We start from the raw sequence: 14,685 nt of genomic DNA, 5'->3' as shown, positions 1-14,685 counted from the left end.
AGTCTCCCGAAGGAGCCCCAAGAGAAGAGCCGCCCCCCGACGCACACATCAAAGCTGCAGAGGGGGAAATAACAGGAGCAGATATCAGCTGCTGGCAAAATGGCGCACGTTCCCGCCGCATCAGTGCGGGAAACATGCTGCTCGGGAAGAGGAACTTCACTGCTTCCCACTCCAGAACACAGTTTCCCACTGTGGAGTGTCTGCTACCGCAGCTGGAACATCTTTCAACTGCCTGCGCCGCCATCCCTACAGCACGGTACCCCCACACTATAAAAGAGAAAGGAAAGGACTCGCCAACAGCCAGTGCCTCTCAAGGAACAAAGTCCCACCAACGCAACAGCCTGTTGCCCAACCGAAACACAGGCTGAACAGCACAGTACAGTACTAAAAGACAGGGAATCCCTGCACTGCCCGATCTTGTCAGAAATCTCTCCTGTTACTCCTTTTTTTTAAAAAGCCGATTAATTAAAGGCAAAGGAGCTCTCCCACTTTATTGGTGAGGAAGACTAGAGCGCTAAAGACCGGGAAGCAAGGGGGGGTAGGGTAAGGAAGGGACCCAGAAGACTGAGTATGCCCCCAAAGTTGGCACCACCAGCCAGACACCCCTAAACTCAACTGGCCCACAGGACCCAGGAGTAGTCCCAACAGACAAATCCAGGAGCTGCTGAAGAGCCGTCCACCACCTGCTGGATATTAGAGATATATTGAAGTGAAGGAGCAGCTGGCAGTCTGGTATCACTGCCTTCAGCTTTGTAATCTCTATCTCCACCTGCTGGTAGTTGAACACAACCCACCATTTCCTGGATTCATCTGCTGCATACGCTAAGGAAACTGGGCTACATGGACCCTTGGTCTGACCCAGTATGGCTACTCTTATGCTATTTTCTTATAACTCAATCCTGTTTGTCAATGGAAAATACATTTACAAATATTTTATGTAGGAGTCTACAAAATTATACCTCTTAAAAATTTCAACAGCATTGGTAATCAGTACTTACCATCCTTGTTTATATTAATTTCTGCCAGTTTTAAGGCTAAATCACTTGTAGTCCCGCTATCAGAGGATGCAAGAATATTATGGAGTGCATTCCTTCTGCCGGATCTTCCTGAAGCAATAAAATCTGCATATGTAGATTCAACATCAGTCATTGCTACCAAATATCCACATAGCAGTACCTAGAACAGATGGAATTCAAATAAATGGCAATAGATTCAACAACAGTCATTGCTACCAAATATCCACATAGTAGTACCTAGAACAGATTGAATTCAAATAAACGGCAATAAAATAAACATTCTATTTGACAAAATGCCAATCCCACGTCAGAAGCAACATTATAATAGTTCAAATAGAAAGAAAATAAAAATTACACAATTATACAAAAATAGCAGAGCCAGAAAAGGCAAAGAGTTCTAGAAAAGCAGTTTCTGTAAACAGCATGAGGAACATTTTCTCTTATTGAAACATTTTGTCTTACCTGATAATCTTGGTCAAGACACTTAACCCTCCATTGCCTCAGGTACAAAATTAGATTGTGAGCACTCTAGGGACAGGGAAATACCCAGTGTACCTGAATGCAATGCACCTTGAGCTATAGAAATGATAAGTAGTAGTAGTAGTAGAATTGACAGAGAGACTGGTGGATACTTGGAATGCCCTCCCACAGGAGGTGGTGGAGATGAAAACGGTAATGGAATTCAAAACGCGTGGGATAAACAAAGGAATCCTGCTCATAAGGAATAGATCCTCAGAAGCTTAGCGGAGATTGGGTGGCAGCACCGGTGGTTGGGAGGCGGGGCTAATGCTGGGCAGACTTCTATGGTCTGTGCCCTGAAAATGGTAGATACAAATCAAGGTCAGGTATAAATATAAAGTAGCACATATGAGTTTATCTTGTTGGGCAGACTGGATGGATCGTACAAATCTTTTTCTGCCGTCACCTACTATGTTACTGAAAAAGGTGTGAGCAAAATCCAAATGAATAAAATAAATAAATCTTTCCTTTAGTCACAGCAGATGAATCCAGAGACTTGTGGGTTATGACCACCTACCAGCAGGTGGAGATAGAGAGTTCCAAACTGAACTCTGCCACATGGGACAGCATGCTCCTTGATTAGTCAGTATTTCTAGTAACAAGGCAGAATGAATAAGACGGCAAACAGGGCCACTTTACCTAATGGGCAAAAGGGGCAGCTGACCCGGGCCCCTGCATAAAGGGGGTCCAGCCACACAATTGCCCATTGGTACATTAAAGCCCCAACTCTCTCTCTCTCCTTCTTCCCCGGTGAGTCCTACATCTATCCCTCTCCCTTTCTTCTGCCCCCGCTCTATGTAGCCCTCCTCCGTACTTTTTCTTAGCATCTTCTGCGACTCAGCCGCGATTCAGAAAGGCTGCCGGCGTCAGGGCCTTCCCTCTGCGAGTCCTGCCTACCTTGTTTCAACTTCCTGTTTCTGCATCGGCATGACTCGCAGAAGGAAGGCCCCAATGCTGGCATCCTATCTTGATCACTGCTGCGGCCAACTGCTGATTCGCCTAAGACACAGAAGAGGATGATACTCAAAGGGAGGTAGATAAAGACACAGAAGGTGGTGATGCTGAAAAAGAGGAGGATAGATAAGGACACGGGATGGGGACAATGCTGGGAAAAGGGGAGGGGAGATAGGAACACTGAGGAAGTGTTACAACTGGAGTAGTGAGCCCTTGTGCCCCGACTGAGCACGACGTAGATGGAGTGACACTGCACTTGGTCAGGCAGTCAGACAACCCCTAGCTTCACCTGAGAAGCGACCGCAGTTCCCCGGGAGTTGAGCCCCCAGGTGCAGGCAGCCACCAGGACTTCCGTAACCGACGGGGTTGAACAGGCAGGCGGGAGAGCAGGCACAGTCCAGGAACTAGGGAAACAGCCACACAGCGGATGGTCGAGGAACAGTCCCGAATCGAGGCAGGTGGCAACACAACGGGTAGTCGAGATACAATCCACGGGTCGAAGCACAGGAACACAGGACAGCTGGCTGTGAAACACAGACATGGACCGCGACCTCTACAACAATAGAAGCTGAAGCAAACTGATGACTGTGTTTAGTTCTTAAATAGGCCTCTCATCAGGAGATCCCTGCCACAGCTGACGGGCAAGGAACCTCATTGGGCACTCCCATAGGAATAAGCCTCTCAAGATGGCTGCCCCTCAGGAACCGATGTAGATGCTCTACTCATGATGGCCGTCCTTCAGGAACTGATCAAATGCACCTCTCAAGATGGCTGCCCCTCAACTGAACCTTCCAAGATGGCCGCCACCAGGAGCAGCCAGGTAGGAGTGTAACAAAGTGCAATAGGAAGGCAATGCTGAACGGGGCGAGAAGGTAAAATTATGCCTTACCTACTGATAATTTTTTTTCCTTTAGTAGCAGCAGATGAATCCAGGAACCGGTGAGTTGTGTCCATCTACCAGCAGGTGGAGATAGAGATTACAAAGCTGAAGGCAGTGATACCAGATGGTCAGCTCCCTCTTTCACCTCAGTATATGTCTCATCACAAAGCAGAATCAGACGAGAAACCATGAAGCCTTCCTCACCAACCAAAGACAACAGAAACTCATCAGTCCGACTTAAGAGAAACCATGATCACGATGGACTCCTCTTCAGTGGTTTCTATTCTCTTTCTCCTCTTTTTTTTTTCTTTCCCTTTGTTTTTTTTTTGTTTGTTTGTATGTTTGGTTTTTGTTTTTTGAAACTGAAGACCAGGACAAGAACAGACAGGAAAAACAATAGCAGCTGACAGAAGGCAGGATCCTGGATTCATCTGCTGCTACTAAAGGAAAGAAAATTATCAGTAGGTAAGGCATAATTTTACCTTCCTTAGCATATGCAGCAGATGAATACAAGAACCGGTGGGATGTACAAAGCAAACCCTAATGAGGGTGGTAAGTTGCCACTCTTCGAGACAGAATAGCTGTTGCAAAGGCAGCATCTGAATAGCGAAAGCAAACCCGTTCCACACAAGAGTAGATAGCAACCTCGTGGAATGAGCTTGAACACCACTGTCAGGATGCGACCTTCCAAAAAAAAAAAAAAAATCCAAGGAAAAAAAGTATCTGCAATCCAATGAGAAATAGCTGGATCAGAGGCCGTCATCCCACGGCAAGAACCAGAAAGAAAGACAAAGAGAAGATTAGAACGCTGAAAAACATGTGACATCTGCGAATGCCGAAGAACCCTCTGAACATCCAGAAGACCAAGCTCCGCGTACTCTGCATGAAAATCCCCCTCCCTAAAGGAGAGAAAAAAGAGAGGCTGATGAAGAAAGGCCAAACCATAGCCAGTAAGAAGAGGAGGAATCATATGCAAGGTCACTCCAGAGTCAGCAAACTGCAGAAAAGCAGCTCGGCAAAGCAGCGCTAAAAATTCAGACACTCTGCGTGCTGAAGAATTGGCAACCAAGAAAACCGCTTGCGAATAAGCTCCTAAGCAAAGCCTTCTGCAAAGGATCAAAAGGAATCCAAATCAATGCTTGGAGAACAAGAACGAGGTTTCAGGGCAAACAAGGTCGCAGCAGTGGAGGAGCAAAGCACTCTGCAAGAAATGCACCACATTCGGGTGCAAAGCCAGAGAAGAGCCCGACACTCTCTCCCAGAAGCAGGCTACCGCCACCTGCACCCAAAGCGAATTAGAGGCCAGGCCCTTCTGCAACCCGTCCTGCAGAAAGAAATCAATCGCTGAGGAACAGACACCCGCAAAGGAGAACAAGTGTGGGCCGCAACCATGCCTCAAAAATATCTTCTACACCCGAGAAGGTAAAATTAGTTCTTACCTGATAATTTTCTTTCCATTAGTCCCATCAGATCAATCCAGAGACTTGTGGGTTATGTCCCTCCACTAGCAGGTTAGATAGAGAGAACACCCCCTCCGAAGGGACACCACCTTGTAGTGGTGGAGGGGCTTCTGTGTTTCAATGACTCAGGTCTATGCTGAAGGGTTACCCATATCAGTCAGGCCTCTGAGGAGAAACCAGACAAAGAGTGTCCCAAACTGGGAGAGTGGTAAGATGGCGACCTGAAGTTCGTATGCCCAACGGCCCAGCTGCCCTTTGAAGTTTTGTCTTCTTTACGTAAATTTCCTCTCTGCAATTGCAGTTACCTTAACTGAGAGGAAGGGGACAACTGGCAGTCAGCCGCCAATGGCCAGCGTTTTGTCCCCTGAGCAGCAAGTGCGGGACCGCTGCATGACGAACTACCCACAGATGAAAGGGTTGGCGAGTCCTTTGATTAGCGCTGGCGAAGGAGCGTCAACGCTCTTGGACCTGGAAAAAACAACTCCATTGCTCCCGAATTATTCAACCAACATGTCCAAAGGAGTGGAGGAGTGAGTTAGAGGCATATGCTGAAACGGAGGACGTTTACAGCAGAACCCGAATCGGCGGAACCACTCCTAACACCTAAGAGAAATCAACTTGGAGTTTTTGGCTCCCGTGGAGGTTACATTGAATACCATCTGGAAGGTGCTTCGGGACCTAACGGTGGCAGTAAATAATTTTGTTTCAGATATAATTTTATTAGAGAGTTACATGGACAATTTAACTGAACCCTTTGAGAGTGAAAAATTGATTCTATACGAGCAAGAAGTGGTTATGATCTTGAAAATGATAACAGACGAGAAACTTTGAATAATAAAATGATTATTATAGATGATTAATATCGAGATTATTGTTTTTCCCAGGGTTCCGGGTATGACTCCTAAATTTTCTTCAGAAATATTTCCTCAATTATTACTTTAAAAGGAGTGAAGCCTGTGAAAACTGGGATTACTTTAGTCAGTGGGATCTGAATTAGAGACTTAAGTATATGTATTGTTAAATAACTTCTGGTTTTTAAAAGAGAATGTAATCAGATCTATTATTTCTAACTAATATTGAACAATACGTATGTTTTCAATGAAATGATTTGACTATACACCTTATTGGCCTTGATGAAGCCAGCCAGATGATCAATGTGGAATAATGAATTAGATGAGTAATATCTGCGGATAATCAGGTTAATACCACGTTTTTTTTTCTGTTTACTGTTTAATTGATCTCCTTGTCTTGTTTCACTCTACCTATTTAGTGGTCTAAGGAAGAGATTAGAATTACCTGATTGAAATAATTCCTATATATTACTTTCTCTGTATTTCTGGCAAGTTGTTTTATCTGTTGTAAAAATTTAAATGGTTATAAATTAAAAAAAAAATAAAAAGATAGAGAGAAGACGAAGTTCGCCCCTAGAGGGCATGTGCAGCCAGCCTAACTTCAGTATACGATACCAAAGCAGTAAGAAATCATTTGAATAATAGTTCACTCTCCTGCCTCTCGAAAGCAGCATATAATCTGAAGGAAAACCTCCAAGCTGCTCCACAGTAACAACTGTTTTCTAATAACTTGTTTAAACCAAAACTTCCAGACTAACAGTAGAACGTGAACAGAAGCAACAGTAACCATACCAAAACCTTCCATATACATCATACAGAATCAGCTAACATGAACCCCAGGGAGGGCCTCTGGGTTGATCTGATGGGACTAATGGAAAGAAAATTGTCAGGTAAGAACTAATTTTACCTTCCATTGTGTCCCCAGATCAATCCAGAGACTTGTGGGATGTACCAAAGCAATCCTCAAGAAGGGTGGGATCGAACTCTCCCGGAAGCCAAAACGGAAGCGCCAAAAAGCGTATCCCGACACACAGCGACATCTAGCCTGTAATGTTTAGAAAAAGTATGAACCGACGCCCAAGTAGCCGCTTTACAAATGTCCTCCAACGGTACCAGCCGGTACTCTGCAAATGACGCAGCCTGAGCCCTAGTTGAATGCGCTCGAATCTGAAGACGAAGAGGCTTCCCCATGGAAAGGTAAGCAGACCAGATCGCCTCCCAAAGCCAGCGAGCGATCGTAGCTTAAGAAGCCATATCTCCCTTTTTGTGTCCAGCAAACAGGACAAACAGATGATCGGACTTCCGGAAGGAATTAGTCGCATCCAAATAGGCCATCAGGGCCCTTTTTACATCCAAACACCGCAACTGACAAAAATCTTCTGGGTAATCTTCCCGCTTGAAGGCCGGCAAATTCACTTCTTGGTTGATGTGAAAACGAGACATTACCTTCTGTAGAAAGGATGGCACCGTACGAATCGAGACCCCTGCTTCCGAAAAACGCAGAAATGGGTCCCTGCACGACAGAGCCTGAAGTTCCGATACCCTTCTGGCCGAAGCCATTGCCACCAAAAATACCGTCTTCAATGTCAGATCCTTCAAAGAAGTCTTACAGATTGGCTCAAACGGAGCCCGCTAAACGCCCGCAGTACTAGGTTCAGATTCCATTCCAGCACCACCGGCACTCGAGGGGTCTAACATGGCTAACGCCTCGGAAAAAACGAACTACACCTGGATGAGACGCCAACGAGCGACCACCTAAGCGGCCTCTAAAATAGGCCAACGCTGCCACCTGTACCTTAAGAGAGCTTAATGACAGCGCCTTCTCAAACCCCTCCTGCAAAAAGGCTAGAATAGTCATGAGAGGGGCTGACTCCGGCGAGATGCCTGACGATGAACACCAAGATACAAAGGTTCGCCAGACCCTAGCATACGCCAAAGAATTAGATTGCTTGCGCGCCTGCAACATTGTCCCAATCACCGACTCAGAATATCCTTTGCGTCTGAGTCGCGACCTCTCAATAGCCAAGCCGTAAGACCAAATGGGATGGGATCCTGCATGATCACCGGTCCCTGAACCAGAAGATCGGGAATGTTTGACAGCCTCAACGGTTCGTCTACCAACAGACGCACTAAATCCGCATACCAAGGACGCCTGGGCCAATCTGGAGTCAACAGAATGACTACTCCTGGATGTCGCGCAAGCCTGCCAACCACCCGACCGATCATGGGCCATGAAGGAAAGACATACAAGAGATCCTGCGGCCACCTTTGCAACAGTGCGTATATTCCTTCGGACCCGAATTCCCTGCCTCTGTTGAAAAAATGGGGCACCTTGGCATTGGAAAACCGGGCCATTAGATCCACTATCGGCATCCCCTAACGGGACGTGATCCAGTCGAACGCCACTCGAGAGAGCTCCCACTCCCCCGCATCCAACCGGTTCCGGCTTAGAAAATCTTCCTGCACATTCAGAACTCCTGCGATGTGAGCCGCTGACAAAAGAAAGAGACGCTTCTCCACCCAGCGGCAGAGGGAAAGAGCCTCCGTTGACAAGTGAGTGCTCCGAGTGCCTCCTTGGCGATTGACATAGGCTACCGCTGTCGCATTGTGCAGAGAACTCGTACCGACTGGTTCAGCACTAATGTCTCGAAGGCTTGCAGTGCCAGCAGAATCGCCCGCAATTCCAGAAGGTTGATTGATAAGCGAGCCACCGACAGACTCCACACACCCAGGCAATGAGCACCCCAGCCAGACAGACTGGCATCCATCGTGACTACCCGCCATTCCGGAGTGGCGAGGGACATACCACGAAGAAGATTCTCCGGCTGGAGCCACCACAGCGCATGGCAAAACGAGCCCGAGCCTCCCACGGGATCCGAACCACATAATCCTCCGACAACGGGGACCAACGGCTGAGTAGGGACCACTGCAATGGACGCATATGACTCTGGCCCAAGGGACCACGTCCAGCGTCGCTGCCATCGACCCTAGCCCCTGAACATAGTCCCACGCCTTCGGAGCCACTACTTGTAGGAGTGAGGAAATCTGCCGCAGCAGCTTCAACCTGCGTGGTTCCGGGAAAAAAACTCTGCCCTGAGCAGTATCGAACCGAATGCCGAGATACTCCAAAGTCTGGGTCGGCATGAGGTGACATTTCTGAATGTTGATCACCCAGCCCAGCGAATGCAGAAGATTCATGACCGACTGCGTAGCCCGGGCACACTCCTCCTGAGATGGCGCACAAATGAGCCAGTCGTTGAGATACGGGTGAACTTGCACCCCTCTTGCTCGCAAGAAAGCTGCCACTACCACCATTACCTTGGAGAAGGTGCGAGGCATGGCTCGGAACTGAAAATGCTGTCCCAGAACCACAAAGCGCAGGAAGCGCTGATGAGGTCGCCAAATGGGAATGTGTAAGTATGCCTCCTTTAGATCGAGAGCTGTCAGAAATTCTCCCGGTTGCACGGCCGCCACGACGGAGCGCAAAGTTTCCATCTTGAAATGCCTCACTCTGAGGGCCCTGTTGACCGCCTTGAGATCTAGAACTGGCTGAAACGTTTCTCCCTTCTTTGGCACGACAAAGTAAATAGAGTAGTGACTCTGGCCGATGTCGGCCGAAGGTACCGGAACTACTGCCTCTAAGTGCAGTAATTCTGACAGAGTATCCTGTACCGCTGCTCTCTTTAGTGGAGACTTGCAAGGAGACTCTAGGAAGCTGTCTGACAGTGAACGGGCGAACTCCAACTTGTAGCCGTCTCGAATGATGTCCAGCACCCATTTGTATGCAGTTACCCCGGCCCACTCCTTCCCGAACTGAGACAGCTGTCCCCCTATTGCTGGAAAGGAATGGACCAAGGCCCCACCACTGGGTACCTCTGCTGCCCTACTGATTGCAAGAGGCCGCGATAGGCTGACGGCGGTCCGGCCGAAAGGGCTGCGGTCTCTGCTGAAAACGGGGCTTTGAACCCCCCCCCCGGATCTACCAGGCTTATAACGCTTGGCCTCCTTAAAGCGAGGCCTGAAGGTCTTCGCCTGGGACTTACCTCTGTCCTCTGGCAAACGACCCTTGGAATCTCCTAATTCCTTAACAATCTGAGCAAGTTCCTCCCCAAAGAGGAGCCGCCCTTTAAAAGGCAACCTCGCCAAACGGGACTTAGATGCCACATCTGCAGCCCAGTGCTTCAGCCAAATCCATCTATGGGCCGACATGGCCAACGAAACTTCCTTAGCTGAAGCTCGGAGAATGTCATAAAGGACATCCGCCAGGGAAGCCAAACCCGACTCCAACGCCAGGAGGCATTCAACCAGGTCTTTAGTAGACGCCGCATGCTGAACCCAGGACAGACAAGCTCTTGTCGCATAAGATCCGCAAATTGAGGCCTATAATGACAATGCCGCTACCTCGAATGATGCCTTCACTGAAGCTTCAAGTCTTCGATCCTGCGGATCTCGGAGGACGGTGCCGACCTCCACTAGTAAAGTTGTTTTCTTGTCACAGCAGTAATTAACGAACCTACTGTCGGCAAACGCAAGGAGTCCAAATCCTCCTGCCGTAAGGGACAGAGGCTGGCCTCTGGCAAATCCCATTGTGCCTTAATGAGCACCTGCATGGCCTCAGGAATATGAAAAGCTCGGGACGGAGTCCTAGTGCTCGACATAATAGAGGGCGCACCTCCCGACTGAGCCGGGGGTTCAGGGGCAGATATATTTAATATCTCCATTGCCTTTATAATAAAAGATGGAAGCTCCTCCCTACGAAAAAGCCTTGCCGCGATAGGGTCATCACCCTCTCCCACCGGCATTTCTCCGTCTTCCAGGGTCTCTTGTAGGGAATCCCATGACAACTGAGCTTCATCAGAGTCAGACTGTGCCAACCCCTCAGCTCCTGGGACAAAACACTCAAAACGGGCCTATTTAGGGGCTGCATGAGAGAAATCAGTAAAAGAGCCACGCTGACTATCCAAAATGACGTCCATCTCGCCTCCCCCCCCCCCCCCCCCACTGCTTTCAATAAAAAAGCCTTGTGCATGAGGAGCACAAATTCCGGAGAAAACGCCGCTGTATGCAGCACCCCCGAGAGAGGAGATTCCGAGACTCCGCGCTCTGGGGCAGAAACAGCTGAGAGCTGCAATCCCACCGCCGCGCTTACCTGTGGCTGAGCAGCAGAGGGGGAGAAAATGGCGGTGGCCGACCCACACGCTGCCGGCAACAATGGCTTTCCTGCCATGTGGGAATCGGTCGACTCCGCCGCTTGTCCCCCTGCAGAGCGGTCTGCCTGTTCCGGCCGGGGCTTGCCCAAGGCCCTGACACAGCTCTCACATGCCCTGGACACCGTCTTATGCGCACCACAGCGCGAACACCTCTTGATGGTTTCTGATGCCGACATCGGGCCAAAGCCTGCTTCCCCGTCTAGCGCTCACATACCTCTGAAGTCTGGAGCCAGGAATCGCTGCTTTAATTTTAGGGATCTCCGTTCTGTATCTTTTTTTTCCCTCAAGAGGCAGGAGAGAAACACCGACAGAACTAACTCCCTGAGGAAGCAGACAGGCTGGTGGGGGAGACGGGTAGGGACCTGGCACCACCAGGTGTAACCCCAACATAAGCTTAACAACCCCTGAGGGAACGGGATAGGAGCCAAATCACTGCAGAGCTGCACAATATGTCTCTTCACTTGCTAGATAGAGAGAATACTGAAGTTAGGCTAGCTGCACATGCCCTCTAGGGGCGAACTTCATGTTCTCTCTATCTAACCTGCTAGTGGAGGGACATAACCCACAAGTCTCTGGATTGATCTGGGGACACAATGGAAGTTTCAGTTTCTCTGCCTCTACCTGCTGGTAGGATGGCACAATCCATTGGTTTGGACTAGACTAGCAGGATAAGAAATGAATCAAATTTTTCTATCCTTAACTGTCTTTTGCAAAAAACACACACTTTGAAAATAAAAGTCTAAAGTTATGTGAAGATAATGGATGGCTGTACTTGCTACTACTTAAGCCAGAGGTTCCCAAACCTTTCTTGGGGGGGGGGGGGGGGGGGGGGGAATGGGACAACAACACACAGTCTTTCAGGATTTCCACAACGAATATGCATGAGATAGATTTGAATACCAAGGAAGCAGTGTATACAAAATCTCATTAATATTCATTGTTGATATCCTGAAAACCTGACTGTCTGGGGTCCCCCAACACAGGTTTCGGGACCCCTAGCTTAAGCTTTTTGTTATCAAAGAATTGTAAAAGCCCAAGAAACAAACTTGTGAAAGCATAAAAGATGGTGGCTATGGTATGCTAACAAGGCTAAGATTACGTCAATACATGTATCTTGTACTTCTAAGTATCAATATGAACTGTTTACTTAAAATCAATTTCAAAGGAAAAACAAGAGCAAGTCATTGTCCTCAATTTTACTCTCCATTTGTAGTTGTTTCAGTTGACTCCTGGGTCTAGCTATGCAGGTTTGGCAGATCGTTACTGCTCTTTGACATGACAAAATCAAAGAGCAAGAGAGGATTGAAAGAAGACTACCAAGGAGGAACAATCTCCATTTTCTTTTAAGAGCAAAATTTGTGGCGTAGCCTACTAGTTAGTGCAGTGGGTTGGGAAGCTGAGGAACTGGGTTCAATTCCCAATAGAGCTGTACCAAATAGCATATTTTACTATTCGTCTGAATACAAATAAAGTGAAAATACTTACCTGAAAGCAGGTATTCTCCGAGGACAGCAGGCCATTAATTCTCACGCAAGGGTGACGTCATCCACGTTGCCCAATGAGGAACACTTTGACAGCATAGTACAGCTTAAGAGCGCGCAACAGCATCCCCACTGTGCATGCATGTGTGCCTTCCAGCCTACCATGAGAGAGCGGGTCCACCAGTACAGTACAATAGCTATAAGAGACAACTCCAAGGGGAGGTGGGAGGGTATCTGAGAATGAATGGCCTGATGTCCTCGGAGAATACCTGCTACAGGTAAGTATTTTTGCATTCTCCGAGGACAAGCAGGCCATATTACTCTCACATGTGGGAATCTCTAGCTACCAGGCTCACCAAAAACAACAACAACAGTAGGACAACTGATACTCACAACGATGAGTTGAAATAGCGATTAACCTGAAACTATATACATACTGAGTGAAAGTATAGCCAGGAACAGAACAAAACGAGCCTAGGAGGGTGGAGTTGGATTCTAGACCCCAAATAAATTCTGTAAAACTGTCTGTCCAAACCGACAATCGCGTCGGGTATCTTGCTCAAGGCAATAGTCAGATATGAATGTGTGAACTGAAGACCACATGGCAACCTTGCAAATTTCTTATAGAGGCTGACTGCAAGTGGGCTATCAACGCTGCCATGGCTCTGACATTATGAGACTAAATATGACCCTCAAGAGTCAATCCAGCCTAGGCATAAATGAAAGAAATGCAATCTGCCAGCCAACTGGAGATGGTGCATTTCCCGATAGTGACCCTCATACTGTTTGGATCAAAAGAAAAGAAAATCTGGGTGGATTGTCTATAGGGCCTAGTCCGCTCCAGGTAAAAGGCCAGTGCTTGCTTGCAGTCCAAGATGTGCAGTATGCTTTTGCCAGGATGGCCAGGAGGCTTGGGAAAAAAATGTTGGATGGACAATAGACTGATTTGGATAGAATTTCGACATAACCTTAGGCAGGAACTTAGGGTACATGAGAACTACTCTGTTAGGATGAAATTTTGTGTAAGATGGATCAGCCACTAAGGCCTGAAGCTCAATGACCCTGTGCGCAGAAGTAACAGCCACCAAAAATCAAGACCTTCCATGTCAAGTACTTCAGACAGGAATCAAGCAGCTTTCAACAGCTGGCTGAGGACGATGTTGAGGTCCCATGACACAGGCGGAGGTCTGACAGGGGGCTTTGACAACAGCAAACCTCTCATGAAGTGAACAACCAGAGATGGGCTTACGTTCCACACAGTGATGGTAAGCACTAATTGCACTATGATGAACCCTTACGGCGTTGGTCTTAAGACCAGACCTGAGAGAGTTGCAGAAAGTATTCAAGCAAGGTCTGTGTAGGGCAAGAAAGAGGATCTAGGACCTTGTACTCAAACCAAACAGCAACCAGGATCATTTGAAAGAATAACACCTTTTGGTGGAATCTTTCCTGGAAGCCAGCAAGACCCTGGAGGAAGATGCAAAATTCTAAGCTCTCAACATCCAGGCTGTGAGAGCCAGGGACTGGAGGTTGGGATGTAGAAGACATCTCTCGCTCTGCTTTATGAGGGTTGGAAAACACTCCAATCTCCGAGGTTCTTTGGAGAAGAACTCCTGAAGAAGAGGGAACTAGATCTGCCTGGGCCAATATGGGGCTATCAGGATCGCAGTTCTCCAGTCTTGCCTTTGTTTCAGCAAAATCTTCCTCATGAGAGGGATGGGAGGATACGCAAACCGAAGGCTGTTCCCCCAATTGAGGAAGAAGGCATCCAACGCTAGTCTGTCATGTGCCCCAAGTATGGAACAGTACCGAGGAACTTTGTGATTGAAAGGAAAGAGATCCACCAAGGAGGTGTCCCACACTCTGAAGATCTTACAGGCAACACCCATGCAGATTGACCACTCGTGCGGTTGGCATGACCCTGCTCAGTCTGTCACAGTGTTGGATTTGCCCACCAGGTATGTGGTTCTGACAACCATCCTTTTCTGGACATCCCATTGCTACATTCAACTGGTCTGTCGGTGTAATACTTGCATCCCGATTGCCCATTTGAAGGAGCACAATTTGGTTGTACAGCCAATCTCTGAAAGCCTTTAGTGCATCCAGATTACCCTCAGCTCCAGAAGGCTGATCTGAAGAACCTGTCTCCTAAGCTGACCAAGCATCCTGAGTGTGAAGCCCATCCAAGTGAGCTCCCCACCCCACGTGGAATGCATCCATCACCAGCACCTTTAGGGGCTGAGGAATTTGGAATGGAAGTCCCACAGTCAAAGTGGAATAAATTGTCCACCAGAGAAGGGACTGAATCAAATCT

General features: G+C 47.9%; 1 protein-coding gene across 2 annotated transcripts in view; it reads right to left on the bottom strand.

Moving 5' to 3' along the window:
* The window catches only part of PKIA (cAMP-dependent protein kinase inhibitor alpha), a 57,534-nt gene that overhangs the window by 26,369 nt on the left and 16,480 nt on the right, over positions 1-14,685 (bottom strand). For both annotated transcript variants that reach the window (XM_030215754.1, XM_030215746.1), the window contains exon 2: positions 999-1,176. In XM_030215754.1, coding sequence (XP_030071614.1) covers positions 999-1,149 — 151 coding nt within the window. In that variant the 5' untranslated portion in view covers positions 1,150-1,176. The remainder of the gene's footprint in view (positions 1-998; positions 1,177-14,685) is intronic.

Source organism: Microcaecilia unicolor, chromosome 1 (genome assembly GCF_901765095.1).
Source record: "Microcaecilia unicolor chromosome 1, aMicUni1.1, whole genome shotgun sequence".
Taxonomy (NCBI): Eukaryota; Metazoa; Chordata; class Amphibia; order Gymnophiona; family Siphonopidae; genus Microcaecilia; species Microcaecilia unicolor.
This window is presented reverse-complemented; position numbering and strand designations above follow the sequence as displayed.